Genomic DNA, 25,295 nt, shown 5'->3' on the forward strand with positions numbered 1-25,295 from the left:
CTTGAGTCCAGGAGTTTGAGACCAGCCTGGGCAACATGGTGAAACCCGGTCTCTACAAAAAGTACAAAAATTAGCCTGGCGTGGTGGCACGTGCCTGTAGTCCCAGCTACTTGGAAGGCTGAGGTTGGAGGATCATTTGAGCCCAGGAGACAGAGGTTGCAGTGAGCCAAGATTGTGCACTCCAGCCTGGGCGACAAAGTGAGGCCCTGTCTCAAAAAAGAAAAAAAAATTAGCCAGGTGTGGTGGTGGGCACTTATGGTCCTAGCTACTCAAGAGGCTGAGATGGGAGGATTGCTTAAGCCCAGAAGGTCGAGGCTGCAGTAAGCCATGATTGCACCACTGCACTTTAGCCTGGGTGACAGAGTGAGACCCTGTTAAAAAAAAAAGAAAAAAACTTATGAAAAGGGGAAAAAAGTTATCTGCCTATATATTTTTTTAAACCTTCCAATCCTCTTCATCAGTATATGAATTGAACAGATTTGACTCCTGCCATGGAGACTAGCCACAGAGATGACACCTCAAACATCTGCACCTTCGAGTATTCATGTCCCTTATTTCGTCTCCTCCCTTGGTGAGTCAGGGCCAGCCCTGGGTGACCAATCGAATCCAGTGAAGTGATGTTGCATGGCTTCTGAGGCTGCACCATAAGAAGCCTTGCAGCTTCCACGTTGGTCTCATGGAACACTCACTCTTGGAGCCCTGAGCATGATATATGGAGTCCAAATACCCTAAAGCCACCTTGCAGGAGAGACTGGGTGGAGAGGCTCTGAGATTTCGTGTAGAATGATTCTTAGCCAGCACCCCAGCCATTTGAGTCATCCCAGCTGAGGCTCCAGATGTACTGTGGAACAGAATTGAGTTGTCCCCACCAAGCCCTGCCTAAAATGCAGGTTCATGAATAAAAGAAATATTAAGTAATTATTGCTTTAAGAGATTACGTTGCAGGTGGTTTGTTACTCAGCAATAGATGACTGAAACACTCCTCTTTCACTTGATGTGAAGTATTTCCTTAGGTGAGTGCAGAGTGAGCAAGGATGTGTCAGGTCAACTCAAACATAGGGAATTTTCCAGCTATCATTGCTGGGGTAATTGACTTATTCATGCTGTAGAGATACACTGCTTCAGGACTGTCTTTTTGTTGTTGTTGTTGTTTTTGAGACGGGGTCTCGCTCTGTTGCCCAGGCTGGAGTGCAGTGGTGCGATCTCAGCTCACTACAGCCTCTGCCTCCCCAGTTAAAGCAATTCTCCCACCTCAGCCTCCTGAGTAGCTGGGATTACAGGGGCGCGCCACCACGCCTGGCTAATTTTTGCATTTTTAGTATGTTTAGTATTTTCACCATGTTGGCCAAGCTGGTCTCGAACTCCTGACCTCAGGTGATCCACCTGCCTCGGCCTCCCAAAGTGCTGGGATTACAGGCGTTAGCCACCGCGCCCAGCCAGGACTGTCTTCTGAGAAGTAACTATTATCACTTCTGTGGTCAAGACTCAGGGGACCCAGAGCCATCTCTGGAGCTTGTGGCCAGGTGTAAACCCACAACTCAACATTTTAATGTAGATGAATATATACATTAAGCTGAACATGAAGGGCAGCCTTCTATAGAAAAGAAATCACAAGAATATAAATAGCAGGAGGAGTACAGGCAGAAGAAGCAACCAACTTCTGCCTGAACTCTGTAGAGTTAGCGTTCCCTTTTCAGGACCTGCTTCCCACCTATATCTGTAACACCCGTGTTTGGAATTCACCCTTGCAGCTGCAGCAATGGAACCAGGGGTGCATACCAACCTAGAGCCAATCTGTTATTGACTGGCCAGCGATGTATATGATTATCTCCCTTGAGAGTCTGAGACTGTAGCATGCCCTTGGACAGAAAGGCCATGAGGAATCAGGGTGGGATAGCTCTTGTCAGCCATGTAAATGCTGATAAGTAAGTAGAGAGCTGGTTTGCAAAAATAAGTAGTGATGAGAATTCATGAGGACACGTGAAAAAGAGAGAGGGCAGAAAAGAAAGAAAGAATAAGAGAGAAAGAAAAACGATGAGACAGCACTAGTATTAGCTCTGTTCATTAGCTTTCTAGTCCCCAGTTCTTAACACTTAATTTAATTTTCTTTTTGTAATTTTGTTTTTGGTCAAGAGTGATGGTAGGATGGGAATGAACAGAAAAGGGACTTTATCTTCACTTTTAAGGGTCTCTGAAAAGATCACTCTTGGATATAGGTTTTATTGTAGGTTTGAGCTTTTCTCATTAATGAATACTTCAAAACAGTGAGAGTTTCAGAGGTTGTTTCTCTAGAATTAGTTTTGTTATATTGTTTGTTCATTAAGAGGAATAGCATCACTGTGGGACAGAGCTCCCATAGGCATCAGAAGGCCAAGGCAGATACTTCTTTATTTCAGATGAATTAGAGAGGAGCAAACTTAAGGCAGGAGGAGGCACTGGGAAACACAGGCTGTGGGTTTTTCCAGTCCCTGCTCAGCCACTCTCATCGTGACCACAGATTCATCCCTTCACCTCTCTGGATCTCTGCATCCTCTGCTACACTATGTGGTGGTCATAGTTATATATTTATATCTGGTCACAGATGTTTTATAATCATAGACCATAGATTATAAATATAATAATAGATTATAAAATATTGAATGAGGGTCTTATCCAAAAACATCTTCACATAAAACTTTCATCTCACTCTGAAGGAGAAAAAGTGTGCACTGGGTAAAGACTCTATTGCCTAAGATCTGGAACTTAAATTTGCAGTAATTTCTAATACTTAAGCACAGGTACTTTTCTTCCCGATTGTGCAATAAAGGACGGGAAGTAAAAAGGGGAACATTCTTTATGTTCAAATTAAGTCGGCTGGGCACTGTAGCTCACGCCTGTAATCCCAACACTTTGGGAGGCCGAGGTGAGTGGATCAACTGAGGTCAGGAGATCGAGACCAGTCTGGCCAACATGGTGAAACCCCATCTCTACTAAAAATACAAAAATTAGCCGAGTGTGGTTGTGTGCGCCTGTAGCCCCAGCTACTCGGAAGGCTGAGGCAGGAAAATTGCTTGAACCTGGGAGGTGGAGGTTGCAGTGAGCGGAGATCACGCCATTGCACTCCAGCCTGGGTGACAGAGCAAGACTCCATCTCAAAAAAAAAAAAAAAAAAAAGTCAGAGGCTCATTTAGGATACAAACTAGATGTGAATAAGTATGGGAAATTTAAAAGATAACCAAATTTGAATCTGAAGTGATCAGCATTTGATATCCTACTGAGATGTCAAAATACTGTTTCTCAGAGAAACTGACTTACCTTTCTTTTCTATTACATAGGCAATGCATTTGTATTGCAGTAAAATTCGACCCAAGTATAACAAATGTTAATATTTAGTGTATATATCTTTAAATATATTCTGGCAAACGCTATGCCATTTGCTTAGAACGGATCTGATTGTTCATATGCAATGCTTATGTCCTCAACGAGTCTATAAACTCCATGAGGAGAACCCCTTTACCATAAATCCACATGCCTCCCACCCCCACAGTTCGGTCACTTTCTTTGGGAAGGGATGGGGGAAGTTTATAAATGCTTCCTTCACTAGCACCCATGCATGCATTCATTCATTTGACAAACATTGTATTGAGCACATAGTATGGACTTGGGCCAGGTGTAGGAGATTCAAAGGTACATCCCTCCCCCCAGCTTTCCTCCCCCCTGCCTTTTTTTTTTTTTTTTTGAGATGGAGTCTCGCTCTGTCGCCCAGGCTGGAGTGGATTGGCGCCATCTCGGCTCACTGCAACCTCCGCCTCCTGGGCTCAAGCTATCCTTCTGCCTCAGCCTCCCAAGTAGGTGGGACTACAGGTGCCTGCCACCATGCCCAGTTAATTTTTGTATTTTTAGTAGAGACGGGGTTTCACCATATTGGCCAGGCTGGTCTCGATCTCCTGACCTTGTGATCCGCCCACCTTGGCTTCCCAAAGTGCTGGGATTACAGGCGTGAGCCACCGTGCCCGCCCCCCCGCCCCACTTTTTTTTTTTTTTTTTTTTTTTTGAGACAGAGTCTCCCTCTGTCGCCCAGGCTGGAGTGCAGTGGCGCCATCTTGGCTCACTGCAACCTCCACCTCCCGGGTTCAAGCAATTCTCCTGCCTCAGCCTCCCGAGTAGCTGGGAGTACAGGCGCACGCCACTACGCCTGGCTAATTTTTGTATTTTTAGTAGAGACGGGGTTTCACCAGATGGGGTTTCACCATGTTGGGCAGGATGGTCTCTATCTCCTGACCTCATGATCCTACTGCCTCGGCCTCCCAAAGTGCTGGGATGACAGCCGTGAGCCACCGCGCCCGGCCCTACATGCCCTTTATGACATACCTTTTAGGCCAGGCGCGGTGGCTCATGCCTGTCATCCCAGCACTTTGGGAGGCCGAGGTGGGCGGATCACCTGAGGTCAGGAGATCGAGACCAGCCTGCCCAACATGGTTTGAAAAGGGAAACAATACACAATTAACTATTTTACTAAGTACTTGTGCAATTTTAGAGCCATATGTGAAAGTCTTAAGAAAACACAGAAGCAGCCTGGGGTGAGGTGGGTCCTGCCTGTAATCCGAGCACTTTGAGAGGCTGAGACAGGATGATCGCTTGGGCCCAGGAGTTCAAGACCAGCCTGGGCGACATAGCAAGACCCCATTTCTACAAAAGTAAAAAAAAAAAAAATAGGTGGGCATGGTGGTGCTTGCTTGTAGTTCCAGCTACTCAGGAGGGAGGCTGAGGCAGGAGGATCGCTTGAGCCCAGGAAGTCAAGGTTGCAAGGTTGCAGTGAGTTATGATTGTGCCACTGCAGCCTAAGTGACATAGAGAGACCCTGTGAAAGAAAAGAAAGAAAGAAAGAAAGAAAGAAAGAAAAGAAAGAGCACAGAAGAGGATTGGGAGGTTATGGGGTACAATTCTTGAGGGGGTGACCCTGGCCAGGCGATGAGAGGGCGGTAGGAAGGGTGATGAGGGGAGAAGAGGATTTAGAAATACAAATTTCAGGGTCTTCTTGTGTCAGCGGGAATTTCTGTCCCTCACAACTTTCATCATAAGATAAATCTAATGTTCAACTAGAGACCTCTCCCGCGCCTTGAACTTGCAAATTTATGAATCAGGGGCAAAAAAACCCGGATGCCAAGCCTGGCCTCCCACCAGCTAGAGAGCCCACCAAGTCCCAGGAGGGGCGGGGCCAAGGACGGTCCGTGCCACAGCTGTGGGCGGGGTTGTCCGTGCTTGCGACAGAGCCGGCCCGCCCCGCCGCCGGGGCCTGTCGCAGGAGCCAGGCGTGGATTGGTGTGTGGGTACGTCGGCCTCTCTTCATAGGCCGCACAGGATTGCTCGAGAGGCTTTGATTGGCTCAACAGGCGCTGAGCGTTCATTGGTTGCGCTGGGTCGTCAGGGCGACGAAAAAGGGGAAGGGGTGCTGGGCCTGGCGGGCAAACTAAGGTTGCGGACTGTTGGGCGGTTCCGCGGGGCGTTGTCCGGAGAGCTGCGAGGCCGGGGTTCCCAGGGTTCACACCACACTCTAGGAAGTGCCTGAGCGAGTGAGCTGGCCAACGAGCTCCGCGGGCTGGGACCATGGGCTGCTTCTTCTCCAAGAGACGGAAGGCTGACAAGGAGTCGCGGCCCGAGAACGAGGAGGAGCGGCCAAAGCAGTACAGCTGGGATCAGCGCGAGAAGGTAATGAAAGTCGTGTAGCCGCCCTCTCAGCCTCCCTGAGCCGCTCCGCCAGGGTCCCTTACGGCCCGGGACCGCTGAGGGGGCCGACCCAACTGCTGCCGCACCCTCTTGAACGCGGATAGCTGAAGTCGGGGTGCACGACTTTTTTGGGGAGCGGGGGCGTGAAGTACAGCGCTACAGAGGGCGCCCAGAGGGCTGTGGAGCTCCGGAAGGAGCCTTAGGAGTTTGTTGTCGTGGTAGACAGACTCCCCCGGGAGCTTTCTCTGGCTCCGAACCCTGCCTTGCCCTGACATCCTGTTGGAGATTATCGATTCGAGAGAGGGAAAGAGCCGAGAACGCCCTGAATCTCAAATCACCTCGTTTCACCCACTGGCAGCGTCAAGCGGGGTTTTGTCCAGTCGTCGAGTTACGTATATGTGACTGATTCCCATCTCTTCCGGGGCTTAATGTTCTGTGGCTGTTTTCTCTTTTGTCTGCCCTCCCCGGCAAATCTCTTTGGTGCCTCATGATATATTTCACTGCTAAATGTTCTCAATTACCCAGTGGACTGTTTAATGTACAGCTTTACTCTCCCTCCTCTTCCAGTTATCCGAAAGAAATAATGAATATCGCATCAGTCCTGGAATATGTATTAAGACCGTAAGGTGAAAATAAGCGGCATAAACCAGGCAGTATTTTACTGCTGGTTTAAATGAATGAAAACGCCCTTATTTTTATTTTTGTATATAGCCAGAAACCAAAAAACTTTGAAAACCTCCATTAGTCTTACACAAAACACACTCGGTCATGCATTTCATAATAGTTCCTCTTTCTACATAGTTCTCCATTTGTGTTTACTAAACTACTTTGATGGACTTATCAATTATTTCTCCCAAACAAAATGAGAGATTTTTCAAATGGGTATTATGAACAGTTAACTCCTTGCTTAAGGCAACATATCATTACCCAAGATTACTTTATAATAAATGTATTAACGTTTTGGAATCACAGACCTTTCTGCATGATTTCCAATCCCCAGCAGAATGTATTCAGGTAAGCTCTGGTCTCTAAGAGTCAGAGTTAAGAAATTGAAAGCTTTTTGCAGCTTTTCTCAGCCCCGTCTTTCTGCCCCTACTTCTCATACACACCCTTCTTGGGTCACATGGTACCTTTATTCTCTGTTAGTCATACTTGATAGTAGCATTTTATAATGTAGGGGAAGAAAGTACTATGCTTTCTATTTCACAAGAAGATTGCACCTGTCATTTAAAGTTATTTGATGGGCGGTTTTTAAAAGATATCATTTTCCTCAGACTTTGGCTTTCTAACAATGTTCTTTTAGCTTGAATTTTCTGCCATAGAGAAAGTTGTGTATTTCATTTTTATTTTAGTTTTTTCTTTTGAACTCAGGCTAAATCTAAGCTAAATAAAATGCCTTTATTTTTTATTTATAGTAGTCTTGGCTGCCTATGACTCATCGTTTCACAATAAATTGTTTTACAGTTAATGTTTATTAACATAATATTCAGGTTGGTTAGGATTTCTCATGTTAATCCTTCTTTCAGATAAGTGTGTGTGTCCTGTGATTTTTTTTCTTCTTTTGCCCATTGGCTAAGTAAATGCATTGAGAAATATAATATTGGACACCAACATCTAAGCTTTTTCCCCACAAATGAGTGTGTAATAAACTTTCAATTGTAGAAACTGTTTTGAGCTTACAGAGAACCTTCTTTTTGAGAACACTACTGAGTTCTGTAGTTGTAGAGATGTAAGAGATGTTATTGGATATATAAAATAAGCTCATGCTTCTGAGTGTGTGTATAATAAAAGTTAAAATCTTGATCAACTCAGCCAATCAAAATGAGAATTTCTAACCAAATGAGCATTCTGAAAAAAACCCCAGTTTTAAAATCTTTTGGACTGTTGAATTACCAGCTTACATTTTGAGACAATGCAGATACCACATTTCCCAACATAGCTTTTTCTTTTTAGATTTTTTTTTCTTTTGGAATTACTAGGAATTCTTTCTAAGGTGCCTCATTTATGATAGCTTGTTAAATTTTATACAATTTAAAATATTTTTTTCTAGGGCCAGACATGGTGACTCATGCCTGTAATCCCAGGACTTTGGGAGGCCAAGACTGGTGGCTCTCTTGAGCCCAGGAGTTCCAGACCAGGCTGGGCAATATGGCGAAACCTCATTCCTACTAAAAATACAAAAATTAGTGGGGCATGGTGGTTCACACCTATAGTCCCAGCTACTCAGTAGGCTGAGGTGGGAGGATCACCTGAGCCTGGGACTTAGAGGCTGCAGTGAGCCATGATCGGGCCACTGCCCTCCAGCTTGGGCAACAGAGTGAGACCCTGTTTCCAAAAAAATAAATAAATAAATAAAATATTTTTTCCTAGTTCCTTGCCTCCCATGAGGTTAATTTGGGCTAGTGTGCAAATGTTCTGTATTAGTCCAATGATACATTTACTGAGCATGGCCTTGCTTGCTCCTAGAAGATTTCAGTTGCACCTTAAAAGGAACAGAATGCAAATATAGCCCAGAGAACATAAATGAGATATGATGCATGCATATTAATAGAAATGATTTATATTAAAAGTTTAGGCTTCTGGAATGTGGTTATGGATTATAGCATATACAGTTTTAAAGTTATATCAGACAATTACCATTCAACTTGTAAGACTTTTACATGTAAAAACAAAATGGGTTGCCTGAAAAATTTCCTTGCAACTTGGAAAAGGGTATTTACATTTTTCCTTAGGTTGTGTAATCAGAGTATCTTTTTTTGATGTTTTCTTTTTGAGAAGGAGTCTGGCTCTGTCATCGCCCAGGCTGGAATGCAGTGGCACGATCTCAGCTCACTGCAACCTCCACCTCCTGGGTTCAAGCGATTCTCCAGCCTCAGCCTCCAGAGTAGCTGGAATTACAGGTGCGCACCACCACACCTGGCTAATTTTTGTATATTTTTAGTAGAGACAGGGTTTCACCTTGTTGGCCAGGCTAGTCTTGAACTCCTGACCTCAGGTGATCCACCTGCCTCAGCCTCCCAAAGTGCTGGGATTACAGGCGTGAGCCACTGCTCCCAGCCCGGAGTATCTTTATTGAAGGGCACCCCTTGGGTTTTGGGGTTTGAGCTGTATAATTGGGTCAGTCTTAGGGGACTGAAGCTGGGAGAAATTGTCTCAATTAGAAGGAATGTCTGGGGACTAAGCATTGTCATAGCAACTGACATACTGTAGTCAACAGTGTAAGAAGCTCATTTTCTATTGCTACTGACTTTGAAAAAGAAAAAAGATTACAATTCTTACACTGATGTGTAATATTTAAAAATATTTATATTAAAAGTTTAGGCTTCTGGAATGTGGTTATGGATTATAGCATATACAGTTTTAAAGTTATATCAGACAATTACCATTCAACTTGTAAGACTTTTACATGTAAAAACAAAATGGGTTGCCTGAAAAATTTCCTTGCAACTTGGAAAAGGGTATTTACATTTTTCCTTAGGTTGTGTAATCAGAGTATCTTTTTTTGATGTTTTCTTTTTGAGAAGGAGTCTGGCTCTGTCATCGCCCAGGCTGGAATGCAGTGGCGCGATCTCAGCTCACTGCAACCTCCACCTCCTGGGTTCAAGCGATTCTCCAGCCTCAGCCTCCAGAGTAGCTGGAGGCTACTATTTTTAATAGAAATATTTTTGGATTGTAAGACTTGTGTTTAAATTATTTCAGAAGAAATGTTTTTATCCTTTTCTGTATGCTGCCACCCATAGGTAGGCAAATTATTCAGTATATATGTACTCAAACACCAAGTAAGTCTCAAAATTATAAGACTTATCCCTGCCCTGAAAGAGTTTACTGGCTTTCTGGAGTTAAAACAGGAAACATTTAAGTACACGTGAGGTGAGGAAGAGTGATATGGAAAAGTAGTTTTCATCTTCCAGTTATTCATGCCCATACTCTTCCTCCTAGATAATAGAAATGAGGATTAACTCTAAACAATTATGGCTTAAGTGTGAAAATTGTGATTTGAGTAAGGACAACACATGTTGTGTCTGTTATATTTGTCTCATATTCAATAGAAATAATACTAAACAAAAATCTTATACCAGAAATTCAAGTATCTATTGTGTAACTTTGGGTAAAGCAGCCAATTTGTGCACTTCAGGTTCCTCAGCTATATAGTAGGACAATGCTAAAGATTTATCTACTGTTTAGTAAGGTAAAGGCCTGTCCTGAAGAAGAGGTTTAGACAGTAATGATCACCTCTGAGGAAAGAACTTAAACCAGAGGTTGGGCATGACAGAATTGGTTTTAACATAAGGCAGATCATATTTCCCAGGATTGGTCATCAGTGGAAGGGGTGGCTTTGTTGAGGACCTGATCTCCATGTTAGTCAAAATTGTCGGACAGTTAGGGTGGTAATCTGCTAGAAAGAAGTGTCTGCACTAAGTAAGAGGAGGCTAGATACTGTTTTTAGCCCTCTTTTAAGTATGAAAAGTATTCTAGTTACCCATTGCTGTGTACCAAACCACCCTAAAACTTAATGGTTTAAAATAATGGCAGATATTTTATTCATAACTCTTTAATTTGCATAAGGTTAAGCAGGGTTGACTCTGCTCAATGTGGCATCAACCATGACAGCTTTCAAGATGGCTTGACCACATAGCTGGCTGGCAAGTTGATGCTGGCTTTGGGCTGGGAGCTCAGCTGGGGCCTCTCCATGTATCCCTGGCTTCCTTACAGTGTGATGGCAGGGTTCCAAGGGCAAGCATCCTAAGAGAGACTGGCAGAAGCTGCATGGTTTTTTCTAACTAGCTTCTTAAGTGAATTCTTAAGTCACTTAATTAGACTTAATTTGGATGTGGCAGGAGTAATGCTGAGGCAGTCACAAATGCCCACCCAATTCCAAGAGGAGGTGACCTCTTAATGGGAGGAGTGTCAAAGATTTTGCCAGTAGGTTTTAAATCCTCTATATAAAGTTGTTTAAAGGATATAACTAGTTCTTTATTAATTTTAAAAATAGCTTTTTAGAGATATAATTCATACGCCATACAATTCACCCATTTTAAGTATGTAATTCATTCTATCTAACTGTATATATATTTTTGAGATGGAGTCTCGCTCTGTTGCCGAGGCTGGAATGCAGTGGTATGATCTCTGCTCACTGCAACCTCTGCCTCCTGGATTCAAGCGATTCTCTCGCCTCAGCCTCCCAAGTAGCTGGGATTATAGGCACGTGCCACCACACCCAGCTAGTTTTTGTATTTTTTAGTAGAAATGGGGTTTCATCATGTTGGCCAGGCTGGTCTCGAAACTCCTGGCCGCAGGCAATCTGCCTGCCTCGACCTCTCAAAGTGCTGGGATTACAGGCATGAGCCACGGTGCCTAGCCGTCTAACTGTGTTTTTGTACTCATTAACCAACCACTCTTCATCCTCTCTTCCCCACTACCCACCACAGCCAACTATTGTTGATAATAATTTATTGTATATTTCAAAATAGCTAGAAGAGAAAGAGTGGAATGTTCCCAACACAAAGACATGATGTTTGAGGTAATGGATATCCCAGTTACCCATATTTGATCATTACATTGTTCTATGCTTGTATGAAAATATCACATGTACCCCATAAATGCATACTACTATTATTATATATCCATAAAAATTTAAAATAAATTTAGTTTAAAAATTATATAATTCAGTATTTTTTAGTAAGTTCACAGGCTTATCACCATGGTCTAATTTTAGAACATTTTCATCCCTGGAAAAAGAAACCCTGTACCCATTAGTAGTCATTCCCCATTCTCGTCTCCCCGAGCCCCTGGAAACCACAAACTTATTTTCTGTCTCTGTAAGTGTTCCTATTTTGGACATTTCACTTCATTGGAGCCACAATATTTAGCCTTTTGTGACTGGCATCTTTCACTTAGCATGTTTTTGAAGTTTGTCCATATCGTAACATGTATCAAGACTTTATTCTATTGTATGGATATACCACATTTTATTTATCTATTCATCAGCTGATGGACATTTGGGTTGTTTCTACTTTTTGTCTATTATGGATAATGGTGCTATGAACATTTGTATACAAGTTTTTGTCTGGACATGTTTTCATTTCTCTTGTGTACACATCTAGGTTTGGAATTGCTGGGTCATATGATAACTCTACGTTTAACTTTTTTTTTTTTTTTGAGACGGAGTCTCGCTCTGTGGCCCAGGCTGGAGTGCAGTGGTGTGATCTCAGCTCACTGCAAGCTCCGCCTCCCGGGTTCATGCCATTCTCCTGCCTCAGCCTCCCCAGCAGCTGGGATTACAGGCGCCCGCTGCCACGCCCAGCTAATTTTTTGTATTTTTAGTAGAGACGGGGTTTCACCATGTTAGCCAGGATGGTCTCGATCTCCTGACCGCGTGATCTGCCTGCCTCGGCCTCCCGAAGTGCTGGGATTACAGGCGTGAGCCACCGCGACCGGCCTATGTTTAACTTTTTGAGGAACCGCTAAACTGTTTTTTAGAGTGCCTGCACCATTTATATTTCCACCAGCAATGTGTGAGTGTTCAGTTTCTTCACCCATATAAAATTTTGATAAAGGTAAAAAGCATAGAGAGTGAAAAGTATATGGGGCTGGAATTTTAATTTGTATTCTGCACCTAACTACACCTCACTGGTAAAGTAATTTAGCTTTTAGCCCTTAGTTTCCTAAGATCCCTTCCAGTTCTTGAATTCTTTGATCAGCTCATGAGGGGAGGTAAGCATTGCTAGAAACATTCAGGCAAATCTGGATGAACAAAGGGAATGTGATAGGATGTAAAAATAGATTCAGATTAGATTAGATGATATGGGGAATCATTTCAATCCTAAAATTTCATAATTCTATTTTGTTGTTATATATTTCACAAAATGGTAAGCTAATATAAATGTAGTACTTCAGTTTCTCAAATCATCAATAGTATATAAGCTCAAGATACTGGTCTTGAGCTTACAGTATATAAGCTCCAGATACAGGGTAATTTTTGTATTTTTAATAGAGACAGGGTTTTGCCATGTTGGCCAGGCTGGTCTCGAACTCCTGGTCTCATCTGATCCTCCCACCTCGGCCTCCCAAAGTGCTGGGATTAAAAAGCAAGAGACACTGCACCCAGCCTCAGAATTTTTTATAGAAGTAGAAGTTTTAAGAATGAAGCATCAAAAAAGAAAAGGTGTCAGAAAGCTGAAATAGCAAGGTCGTGGTTAAGATCATTAGATACATAGGATATGAGTTGAATTTTTCATAGCCCCGTTTATTAAAACAATCATTTAAAAAATATATTTTTGACCCTGGTACTCTACAAAGCTTAGTACTTTTTTATTTTTTTTTTTTTTATTATACTTTAAGTTCTAGGGTACATGTGCACAACGTGCAGGTTTGTTACATATGTATACATGTGCCATGTTGGTGTGCTGCACCCATTAACTTGTCATTTACATTAGGTATATCTCCTAATGCTATCCCTCCCCCCTCCCCCTACCCCATGACAGGCCCTGGTACGTGATGTTCCCCTTCCTGTGTCCAAGTGTTCTCATTGTTCAATTCCCACCTATGAGTGAGAACATGCGGTGTTTGGTTTTTTGTCCTTGCGATAGTTTGCTGAGAATGATGGTTTCCAGCATCATCCACGTCCCTACAAAGGACATGAACTCATCCTTTTTTATGGCTGCATAGTATTCCATGGTGTATATGTGCCACATTTTCTTAATCCAGTCTATCATTGATGGACATTTGGGTTGGTTCCAAGTCTTTCCTATCGCGAATAGTGCCGCAGTAAACATGTGTGCATGTGTCTTTATAGCAGCATGATTTATAATCCTTTGGGTATATACCCAGTAATGGGATGGCTGGGTCAAATGGTATTTCTAGTTCTAGATCCCTGAGGAATCGCCACACTGTCTTCCACAATGGTTGAACTAGTTTACAGTCCCACCAACAGTGTAAAAGTGTTCCTATTTCTCCACATCCTCTCCAGCACCTGTTGTTTCCTGACTTTTTAATGATCGCCATTCTAACTGGTGTGAGATGGTATCTCACTGTGGTTTTGATTTGCATTTCTCTGATGGCCAGTGATGATGAATATTTTTTCATGTATCTGTTGGCTGCATAAATGTCTTCTTTTGAGAAGTGTCTGTTCATAAAAGCTTAGTACATTTTTTATTTGTATAAATTCCAAATAGGCTAAAAGCCTACTGACAATATTGACAGTAGCAATGATGATGTAGGTGTCACTTGGGTTAAGTCACAGGAAAACTCAAACCATAGTGTCACAGAGGCTACCCTTTAGCTTTGCATGCCCAGAACACAATTTAATAGCAAAGATAGTGGATCTGTCTTCTGGGAGGTGTGTATATTGACTAAGATCATAAGTTTTATATTATTATTGAGAGAAACTATTTGTCCTGTTCATTTTCTTATTGTGTTTCAAAATCCTTGAGATTAAGAATTTATATTTCAGCACTATTAGTTCTATAATTATGTGGCACTAATGTTTTCATTTGTGAAATAACCTCTCAGCTACATAGCTATCTAGCCCTGAAGCTGACTTAACAATGTTTAAATTTTAAGTATTTGTTTTAATTGAAGTGTAATTTATATACAGTAAAATTTACCCTTGTTAAGTGTATGGTTCTATGAGTTTTGACAAATAAATACAGTTGTGGAGCTATCACCAATCAAGATATAAAAGGGTTCCATCGCCCCCAAAAGTTCTTCCTTTGTATAGTCAGTTTGCTCCTTTGTAGTCAGCCTCACTCCCAGCTCCTGATAAGTTTTCTATCCCTATAGTTTTGTCTTTTTGAGAATGTCATATACATGGAATCATACAATACGTAACCTTTTGAGTCTGGCTTCTTTCACTTAACCATAATGCATTTAAGGTTTATCCAGGTTGTTGCATGTATCAAGAGTTCCTTTTTTTTTTTTTTTTTTTTTTTTTTGAGATGGGGTCTCACTGTGTCACCCAGGCTGGAATGCAGTGGCACAGTCTCGGCACACTGCAGCCTCAGCCTCCGGGGCTCAAGTGATCTCCCATCTCAGCCTCCCAAGTAGTGGAGACAACAGGTGAGTGCCACCATACTCAGCTAATTTTTTGTATCTTTTTGGTAGAGATGGGGTTTCAACACGTTGCCCAGGCTGGTCTTGCACTCCTGAGCTCAGGTGATCCGCCCACCTTGGCCTCCCAAGGTACTGGAATTACAGGCATGAGCCACCACACCCAGCCAGGAGTTCCTTTTTAATTGCTGAGTGGTATTCCGTTGTATGGATATATCACAGTTTGTTTATCCATTCATCAGTTAAAGGACATTTGGGTTGTTTCCAATTTTGGTAATTATGAATAAAGCTACCATAAATATTTGTGTACAGGTTTTTGAGTGAACATAAGTTTTGATTTCACTTGGGTAAATACCCATGAGTGGGATTGCTGATCATATGGATATTGTTTATTAAACTTTACAAAAAACTGCCAGGTCAGTGGCTCACACCTGTAATCGCAGCACTTTGGGAGGTGAAAGCAGAAGGATCGCTTGAGGCCAGGAGTTCAAGACCAGCCTGGGGAACATAGTGAGACCCCCACCTCTACAAAATGGATAAACATTGCCAGGCAGAGTGGCATATGCCTGTAGTCCCAGCTACTTGGGAGGCTGAAACAGGAGGATTGCTTGAGCCCAGGAGTTTGAAGCTGCAGTGAGCTCTGATTGCACCACTGCACTCCAGTGTGGGCAACAGAGCAAGACCCTGTCTCTATAAAAAAAAAAATTAATTAAAACTTTAAAAAACAAACTGCCAAACTATTTTTCAAAGTGGCTATGCCATTTTGCCTACCAGCAGTATATGAGAGATACAGTTGCTCTGCATCCTCACATCACTTGCTTGGTATTGTCAGGTTAATTTGTTTTTAAGAGACAGGGTCTTCTCAGTCTCCCAGGTTGGAGTACAGTGGCATGATCATGGCTCACTGCAGCCTGGACCGCCTGGGCTCCAGCAATCTTCCCACTTCAGCCTCCCAAGTAGCTAGGACTATACTACATGTGTCTGCCACCACACTCGGCTAATATTTTTATTTTTTGTAGAGACAAAGTCTCACTATGTTGCTCAGGCTGGTCTGAAACTCCTGGCTTCAAGCGATCGTCCCACCTTGGCCTCCCAAAGTGCTGGCATTACAGCTGTGAGCTACTGCACCTCGCCTAGCTTTTAAAAAAAAATGTTTAGCCATTCTAATAGGTGTGTAGTGATGTTTCATTGTAGTTTAACTTGGATTTCCCTAATGACTTGTATTTCCCTAAATGTTGTGCATTTTTCATGTACTTATTTGCCATCCATATATCTTTGGTAAAATGTTTATTCAAATCATTTGCCCATTTTTTTATTGGGTTATTTATTTTCTTATTATTGAGTTTTTCAGAGCTCTTTATATATCCTGGATACAAGTCCCCTGTTATATGTATGTTTTGCAAATACTTTTTTCCCAGTTAATAACTTGCCTTCTCTTAAGAGTGTCTTTTGAAGAGCAAACATTTTCAATTTGAGTAAAAGTCCAATTTCCACTCACTTTTTCTTTTGTGGATTGTGTTTTTGGTTTCACATCTAGGAATTTTTTTCTTTTTCTGAGACGGAATCTTGCTCTGTCGTCAGGCTCTGGAGTACAGGGGCGTGATCTCAGCTCACTGCACTATATATATATGTATGTATGTATATATATATACACGTACACCATATATGTGTGTGTATATATATACATACATACATACATATACAAAACAATTGCTTACTAGATGCACAAATCAGTGGAATAGAGAGTTCATAAACAGGCCTATCTCTCTTTACATATATATATCTATATCGATCACACTATATATATGTATGTGTGTATATACATATATATGTGTATACATATGTGTATATACATATATATGTGTATACATATGTGTATATACATATGTGTGTATACATATATATATGGACTCATATGTTTATATACACATATATATATATGGACTCACAGTGTGTCCTTGGACAAGTTATGTAGTCTCTGTGTGCCTCAATTTTCTCAAGTATAAAACAGAGATAATTATAGTACACAACCCTTATAGGGGTTTTTATGGATTGAATGAATGATTATAGAGCACTTAGTATGGTGCCTGGTACATATATAGTGCTTCTTATACTCCTGAATCTTTTTACTTCTATTCAGACTGGATTTTCATTGGAATTAACAAATCCCATTATTTTATCTCACATTATCATTATGGAAATTTAACTGTGGAGATGAATTTTAATGAAAAATTTGTATTGCTGCTTAGTAAGATAATAAGATGTTCATTTTTGTTTTCTGTTAAGAAAATAATGCTTAACGTGGTTTAATAGCTGTAGGACATTACATTGATATCAGATGAATTACAACTCTTGAAATTTTTCTTTGATTTTTTTTTTTTTGAGACAGAATTTGGCTCTTGTCTTCCACACTGCAGTGCAGTGGCACAGTCTCGGCTCACTGCAACCTCTGCCTCCTGGGTTCAAGCGATTCTCCTGCCTCAGCCTCCCAAGTAGCTGGGATTACAGGCGCCCACCACCACGCCCAGCTAAGTTTTGTATTTTTAGTAGAGACAGGGTTTCACCATGTTGGCCAGGCTGGTCTCGAACTCCTGACCTCAGGTGATCCACCCGCCTCAGCCTCCCAATGTGCTGGGATTACAGGCGTGAGCCACCACGCCCGGCCACTTTCCTTGATTTTTTAAAGTATATCCATTACCTTTTAAGGATTGTAGTAAGAAATAGTCTAGGCCAGACACGGTGGCGCATGCCTGTAATTCCAGCACTTTGGGAGGCTGAGGTGGGTGGATTGCTTGAGTCCAGGAGTTCGAGACCAGCCTGGACAACATGGCAAAACCCCATATCTACAGAAAATACAAAAATTAGTTGTGCATGGTGGTGTGTGCTTGTAGTTCCAGCTACTCAGGAGACTGAGGCGGGGAGGATTGCTTGAACGATGGAGGTCGAGGCTGCAGTGAGCTGTGAGTGTGTCACTGCACTCCATCCTGGGCAACAGAGTGAGACCCTGTGTCAGAAAAAAAAATACAGTCTAAACTAAACTCACTTCATAAATTGCTCTTAGGAAAAAATAATTTAAAACATGACCTTTCCATGTTTGTGATTCTAGACACTTTATTTCAGAACTAGTAACCTGCAAAATTACAAAGGATTTCAGTGTCAGTTATTATTACTTTTTTTTTTTTTTAAGTGTCAGGGTCTTGCTTTGTCACCCAGGCTGGAGTGCAGTGGCATGATCATGGCTCACTGCAGCCTTGAACTCCCAGGCACAAGCAGTCCTCCTGCCTCAGCCTTCTGAGTAGCTAGGACTACAGGTGCACACCACCATGCCCAGCTAAGGGTTTTTTTTTTTTTTTTACCCCCCTTCCACCAACTCACTTCAAATGATCTGCTAAGTTTTAAAAAACTTTTTTAGAGCTGGAGGGGTATCATTGTGTCGCCCAGGCCAGTCTCAAACTCCTAGTCTCACTAGGCCACTGGCCCACTCTCAAGTAGCTGGGATTACAGATGTGAGCCATTGTGTCTAGCTCCTATTACTTTTTGTTTTGAAAAACTTTCAGGAATTGTTGAGAAAGTACAGCAACATAAATCTTAAATTTCTCTTTGGAAGACTGTGCTGACAATCCAAATATTTTTTTTTTTTTTTTTTGAGACGGAGTCTCGCTCTGTCGCCCAGGCTGGAGTGCAGTGGCGCGATCTCGGCTCACTGCAAGCTCCGCCTCCTGGGTTCACGCCATTCTCCTGCCTCAGCCTCTCCGACTAGCTGGGACTACAGGCGCCCGCCACCACACCCGGCTAATTTTTTTTGTATTTTTGGTAGAGACGGGGTTTCACCGTGGTCTCGATCTCCTGACCTCGTGATCCGCCCGCCTCGGCCTCCCAAAGTGCTGGGATCACAAGCGTGAGCCACCGCACCTGGCCGACAATCCAAATAATTTTATACTACAGAACTATTTAGCTATAAAATCTTTAGCTATCAGATTAATTTCTCCCTATGAGCTAGGAAAACTGGAGTGTCCAGAGAAAATATTTAGGATAGTAAATTACATTTAACTCCTCAGCATTGGCAGCTGTTATGGACTGAATGTTTGTCAAATTCATATGTTAAAGCCCTACCCCCCTACACATGGCTGTATTTGGAGATGGGACCTCTAAGGAAGTAATTAAGGTTAAGTGAGGTCATAAAGGTAGAGTGCTGATCTAATAGGATTAGTGTCCTTATAAGAAGATTCAGTTAGCTTGCACTTGCTCCCTCCCTCTCCTTCACACAGAGGACAGGTCTGGTGATGACATAGCAAGAGGTTGGCTTTGCAGTCTGAGCAGACTAAAACAGGCTGCCATAACAAAATACTACAGACTGGTGGCTTAAATAACAGAAGTTTATTTCTCACAGCTCTGGAGCCTGGGAAGTCCAAGATCAAGGTGCCAGCAGATTCAGTGTCTGGTGAGGGCTCTCTTCCTGGCTTACAGACAGCTGCCTTCTTGCTGTGTCCTCACATGGCCTTTCCTCTGTGATTCATCCTTCTGCCTTACCTCCTACAGCTATTGAATTACCAGTCTGCTGATTCTCTTTCCTCAGTATTTCTCAAATTCATCCCATCTTCTTCTTCCCTACTAACTACAGCTCTGGTTCAGCCCTTTCTGTATGACTACAATAGTCTCTCTGATCAATCCATGTTGCACGTGTCCTTATCTCATCAGAGTAGTTATCCTGACATGTAAATTTTGCTTATTTAAATCTTTCTGTGGTTCCCTCTTGTCTGTGGATAACTTCTAAGCTTTATATAATACAGTTTCTGCCTACCTCTGTAGCTTCATCTACTAGCATTTTGATAGCATGTGTAACACCAAACTACTTTCAGTTTTCCTCCCACTCCCTGAAGAATTTTACTTTGTTCCTTCTGTTACTTTTGCCTGGCATGGGAAGGGAGGGTCCTTTATTCCTACCCCTTTTACCTAACAAGCTCTAGCTTATCCATTCTCACGTTTTACAGAACTTCCACCCCACTTCTCTTCCCCGCCCCAGATGTTCCTTCTCTGTCCCCTCCAAAATATTCTCAGCATCTCTCATTACATGGTCAAGTTGTTTTTAGTTTAGTTTAGATGAATGTTTACTTCGTTTATGGAAAGAGCTGGTCCTATTCATTTTAGTGCCTAAAACAGTGTCTAGCTCATACTCGGTATTCAAATATTGGTAGAGTGACTGAACATTCAGAAAGTTAAGGTGACTTTTTCAAGATCAGGTCGCTTATAGGGACAAAATTGGGACTGGAAAACGAGTACTTCTTTTATTGCCTCATACTGCAGACCAGTGTTCCTCCTAGTACAGCATGTAAAATTGGCTAAGTACAATATCTATTGTGCAATTACTAAGTCAATTTAAGCTCATTTGCTAATCATTAAGATGATTAAATTTTGCTTTGTAAATCAAATTTTTACATACTGTATATATGGGAGCCTATGGTGCATGAATAGTTTTGCATGAAGTTTATATAGTCACAAACAGTTAAAACAGTTGAAGTAGATAAGAAAGTCACATGGAAGAAACAAAAATAGGCTTTTAGTGACCATATTTTGATAGGTCAGTTAAAATAAAAAAAATTAATGTGACATTTTCCAGGCATACTGTTTAAAAGATTATGTGGGCCGGGCTCGGTGGCTCACACCTGTAATCCCAGCACTTTAGGAGGCCAAGGCGGGTGGATCATCCAAGGTCAGGAGTTTAAGACCAGCCCGGCTAACATGGTGAAACCCCATCTCTACTAAAAATACAAAATTAGCTGGGCATGGTTGCGCACGCCTGTAATCCCAGCTACTCAGGAGGCTGAGGCAGGAGAATCACTTGAACCTGGGAGGTGGAGGTTGCAGTGAGCCAAGATCGCGCCATTGCACTCCAGCCTGGGTGACAAGAGTGAAACTCCATCTCAAAAAAAAAAAAGAAAAAGGCCAGGCACAGTGGCTCACGCCTGTAATCCCAGCATTTGGGAGGCCGAGGCAGGTGGATCACAAGGCCAGGAGATCGAGACCATCCTGGCTAACATGGTGAAACCCCATCTCTACTAAAAAGTACAAAAAATTAGCCGGGCATGGTGGCGGGTGCCTGTAGTCCCAGCTACTCAGGAGGCTGAGACAGGAGAGAGCCGAGTTCATGCCACTGCATTCCAGCCTGGGCAACAGGGCGAGACTCCATCTCAGAAAAAAAAAAAAATACAAAAACAAAATTAGCCGGGCGTGGTGGTGGGCACCTGTGGTCCCAGCTACTCAGGAGGCTGAGGTGGAGAATGGCCTGAACCTGGGAGGTGGAGCTTGCAGTGAGCTGAGATTGCACCATTGCATTCCAGCCTGGGCGACAGAGCGAGATTCCGTCTCAAAAGAAAAAAAGAAAGAGACAGAGAGAGAAAGGAGGGGGGGAAGGAAGGGAAGAAAGGGAGGGAAGGAAGGGAAGGAAGGGAGGGAAGAGAGGAAGGGAAGGAAGGGAAGGAAGGGAGGGAAGAGAGGGAGGGAGGAGAAGGAAGGAAGGAAAGGAAGGAAGGAAGGAAGGAAGGAAGGAAGGAAGGAAGGAGCGAAGGAAGGAGCGAGCTATAGTTTGGAAGATCTAAGAATAGAAATGGCCAAATTTGAAAAATTGTGTTGTAGCTTAATAAATGCTTGAATCAAATTTGCTTGCATTTACATATTGTGATTCTTGTGCCTTCAGGTTCTTCTGTTTTCTGTAGCATATTGCAGAAATCAGTTGGGGTTTAGAAAACTGAGACCATACATTGATTTGAAAAAGGATAGAGAAATATATTTCAGTCTGGGTACATTCCCAATTTCAGAATTTTATTTTATTATTATTATTATTTTTTGAGACAGAGTCTCACTCTGTCCACCAGGCTGGAGTGCAGTGGTGCGATCTCGGCTCACTGCAACCTCCACTTCCGAGGCTCAAGCTATTATTCTTGTGCCTCAGCCTCCCGAGTAGCTGGGATTACAGACATGCGCCACCACGCCTGGATAATTTTTGTATTTTTAATAGAGACAGGGTTTCACCATGTTGGCCAGGCTGGTCTCGAACTCTTGGTCTCATCTGATCCTCCCACCTTGGCCTCCCAAAGTGCTGGGATTAAAAGCAAGAGCCACTGCACCCAGCCTCAGAATTTTTTAGAAAGTAGAAGTTTTAAAAATGAAGCATCAAAAAAGAAAAAGTATCAGAAAGCTGAAATAGCAAGGTCATGGTTAAGATCATTAGATACATATGATATGAGTTGAATTTTTCATAGCCCCTTTTATTAAAACAATCATTTAAAAATGTATTTTTGACCCTGGTACTCTACAAAGCTTAGTACATTTTTTACTTTTATCAATTCCAAATAGGCTAGAAGCCTACTGACAATATTGACAGTAGCAATGATGATGTAGTTGTCACTTGGGTTAAGTTATGGGAAAACTCAAACCATAGTGTCACAGAGGCTACCCTTTAGCTTTGCATGCCTAGAACACAATTTAATAGCAAAGAGAGGGGATCTGTCTTCTGGGAGGTGTATATATTAACTAAGATCATAGGTTTTATATTATTATTGAGAGAAACAATTTGTTCTGTTCATTTTCTTATTGTGTTTCAAAGTCATTGAGATTAAGAATTTCTATTTCAGCACTAAGAACTGTGCCTGGCAGCCAATAGGCCTTTAGTTGATATCTGTTGAATAGTGTTAATAATACTCAAGGTCTGTGTTTTGTTCCTGCAGGTTGATCCAAAAGACTACATGTTCAGTGGACTGAAGGATGAAACAGTAGGTCGCTTACCTGGGACGGTAGCAGGACAACAGTTTCTCATTCAAGACTGTGAGAACTGTAACATCTATATTTTTGATCACTCTGCTACAGTTACCATTGATGACTGTACTAACTGCATAATTTTTCTGGGACCCGTGAAAGGCAGCGTGTTTTTCCGGAACTGCAGAGATTGCAAGTGCACATTAGCCTGCCAACAATTTCGTGTGCGTGATTGTAGAAAGCTGGAAGTCTTTTTGTGTTGTGCCACTCAACCCATCATTGAGTCTTCCTCAAATATCAAATTTGGATGTTTTCAATGGTACTATCCTGAATTAGCTTTCCAGTTCAAAGATGCAGGGCTAAGTATCTTCAACAATACATGGAGTAACATTCATGACTTTACACCTGTGTCAGGAGAACTCAACTGGAGCCTTCTTCCAGAAGATGCTGTGGTTCAGGACTATGTTCCTATACCTACTACTGAAGAGCTCAAAGCTGTTCGTGTTTCCACAGAAGCCAATAGAAGCATTGTTCCAATATCCAGGGGTCAGAGACAGAAGAGCAGCGATGAATCATGCTTAGTGGTATTATTTGCTGGTGATTACAGTATTGCAAATGCCAGGAAACTAATTGATGAGGTAAGGAGAAAGAGAAGAGAACTAGTCATACACCTAGATTTAAAAATGTACCACTCTGGAGTACTTCCATTCTTTTCAAATTGGCTATTGGAAATACAGGCAACCCTCAAGTTATAGTCCTTTGCCACCACCCCCTCTCCCAAAAGATTCATCTGTAAGTAGATTGCTTGGGCCTCAAAATACTTTCTCAAAGAAACTTTAAAAAAAATATAATTCAATTCAGTAAGCATTAAGCATTTGTTTGTAAGTAGATTGCTTGGGCCTCAAAATACTTTCCCAAAGAAACTTTAAAAAAATATAATTCAATTCAGTAAGCATTAAGCACCTATTATGTGCTAGTTACTGTTATCATATTTCACTGATGATAGGATGCCTATTTGTTTTCCATGATTTTGCTTATCTGGAATGCATCTTATAATTGATAGCAACTCAGAAATGATGAACTACAGTATATGCTGGAGATGAAGATACATAGACAAAATTCTCTGCCCTTAAAGAGTTTCCATTATACTAGATGATTTCCAGAGAAGCTCACAAAAGTAGTACTGCTTAGTAAATCATGACATTTTATAATTATTTAGTGGGGAAATTTCTTTGGAGTTCTAATTGGTTGGGGGTAAGAAGATGCAATTTTTTTTTTTTTTTTTGTGACAGGGTCTGTCTCTGTCGCCAGGCTGGAGTGCAGTGGTGCGATCTCGGCTCACTGCAACCTCTGCCTCCTGGGTTCAAGCAATTCTCCTGCCTCAGCCTCCCGAGTAGCTGGGACTACAGGTGGGCGCCACCACGCCCAGCTGATTTTTTTTGTATTGTTAGTAGAGACAGGGTTTCACCATGTTGGCCAGGATGGTCTCGATCTTTTGACCTCGTGATCCGCCTGCCTCAGCCTCCCAAAGTGCTGGGATTACAGGCATGAGCCACCGTGCCCAGCCAAAAGTACATTTAGGAACATAACTTTTGGACCCCATTGTGACTGTGAGAGCAACCTCCACATTATGTTCCTTATTTTCCTTTATTGCCATAGAAGGGAGCTTGATGCAGAAGAGTGAGATGGAAGCTAGGTTGGCAAAGCTCATAGGCTCATGAACAGTGGGTCTTGGTGAGCTCATGAATAGAGAAGGGTTTTTGGGGTAGCAGCTTCTGCTTGAAAAATAATTGGAGATACAGAGGTTAGGGGCTCCAGAAGCAGCAGTTCCTTAGTTGGTAGGTGCTCCAGTGGGAAGGCAGCAGTAGGATGTATTGATTATCCGTTAATCAGGTTCCTTCAGGAGGAATCTGTTTGAATTTAAAAACCAAACTTAAAGAAATGGAGAAGTGAATGGAAAACTCATCAAGTCTCTTTTTATTTTTTTGAGACAGAGTCTCACTTTGTCTCCCAGGCTGGAGTGCAGTGGCACCATCTCAGCTCACTGCAACCTCTGCCTCCCAGGTTTAAGCGATTCTCCTGCCTCAGCCTCCCGAGTAGCTGGGATTACAGATGCCTGCCACCATGCCCGCTAATTTTTGTATTTTTAGTAGAGACAGGGTTTTGCCATGTTGGTTAGGCTGGTCTCAAACTCCTGACCTCAAGCAATCCACCCGCCTCAGCCTCCCAAAGTGCTAGGATTATAGGCAAGAGCCACCACGCTCGGCGGGAAAACTCATCAAGTCTCTTTTTGAATGGATTTTTTTTTTAAAGTTGGAACATATCAAAAGGAATGATTTTAGGAAAATACTAAAAATGAATACCTCTCAATAGCTATATATTCCACAATGTAGAAAACCCATGTAGAAATGTCTGAAATCTACAAAGTATATCTGAGGTATAGTTTTTAAACCAACAGAAGCCAAAGTATAATTTTAAGACTTTTATATTTTCTTTTTTGCTTATGCCTATGTGATAAAAACATTCTATGAATCTGGTAAGATACAGAAAAATGTGCCTCTGGCTTTTGAGCTATCTGATCACATGTTAATCCAACATCTGAGAGGTAAATGCTTTCATTATGCAGTATGGTGATTTTAAAAAAAACTATATACAATTTTCAAAATATGTAATTATTTAGGTTAAACGCCTTTTTCGTAGGTAATGAGGAGTGGACATAAAGAATATTTAGCATGTTTAAAGAAAAAGCCATCAAAACAGTGTTTCTTCATGATTCATCAAATGTTCTT

At 42.1% G+C, this 25,295-nt stretch overlaps 2 protein-coding genes across 2 annotated transcripts in view; both read left to right on the forward strand.

Annotated features, from left to right (window-relative positions):
- LOC129475042 (zinc finger protein 674-like) overlaps window positions 1–25,295 on the forward strand; it is a 981,285-nt gene that overhangs the window by 375,828 nt on the left and 580,162 nt on the right.
- Window positions 5,387–25,295, forward strand: part of RP2 (RP2 activator of ARL3 GTPase) — a 45,940-nt gene continuing 26,031 nt past the window's right edge. The window contains exons 1-2 of the mRNA XM_055266906.2: window positions 5,387–5,688; window positions 22,479–23,144. Coding sequence (XP_055122881.1) covers window positions 5,587–5,688; window positions 22,479–23,144 — 768 coding nt within the window. The 5' untranslated portion in view covers window positions 5,387–5,586. The remainder of the gene's footprint in view (window positions 5,689–22,478; window positions 23,145–25,295) is intronic.

Source organism: Symphalangus syndactylus, chromosome X (assembly GCF_028878055.3).
Source record: "Symphalangus syndactylus isolate Jambi chromosome X, NHGRI_mSymSyn1-v2.1_pri, whole genome shotgun sequence".
In the NCBI taxonomy this organism is placed as follows: domain Eukaryota; kingdom Metazoa; phylum Chordata; class Mammalia; order Primates; family Hylobatidae; genus Symphalangus; species Symphalangus syndactylus.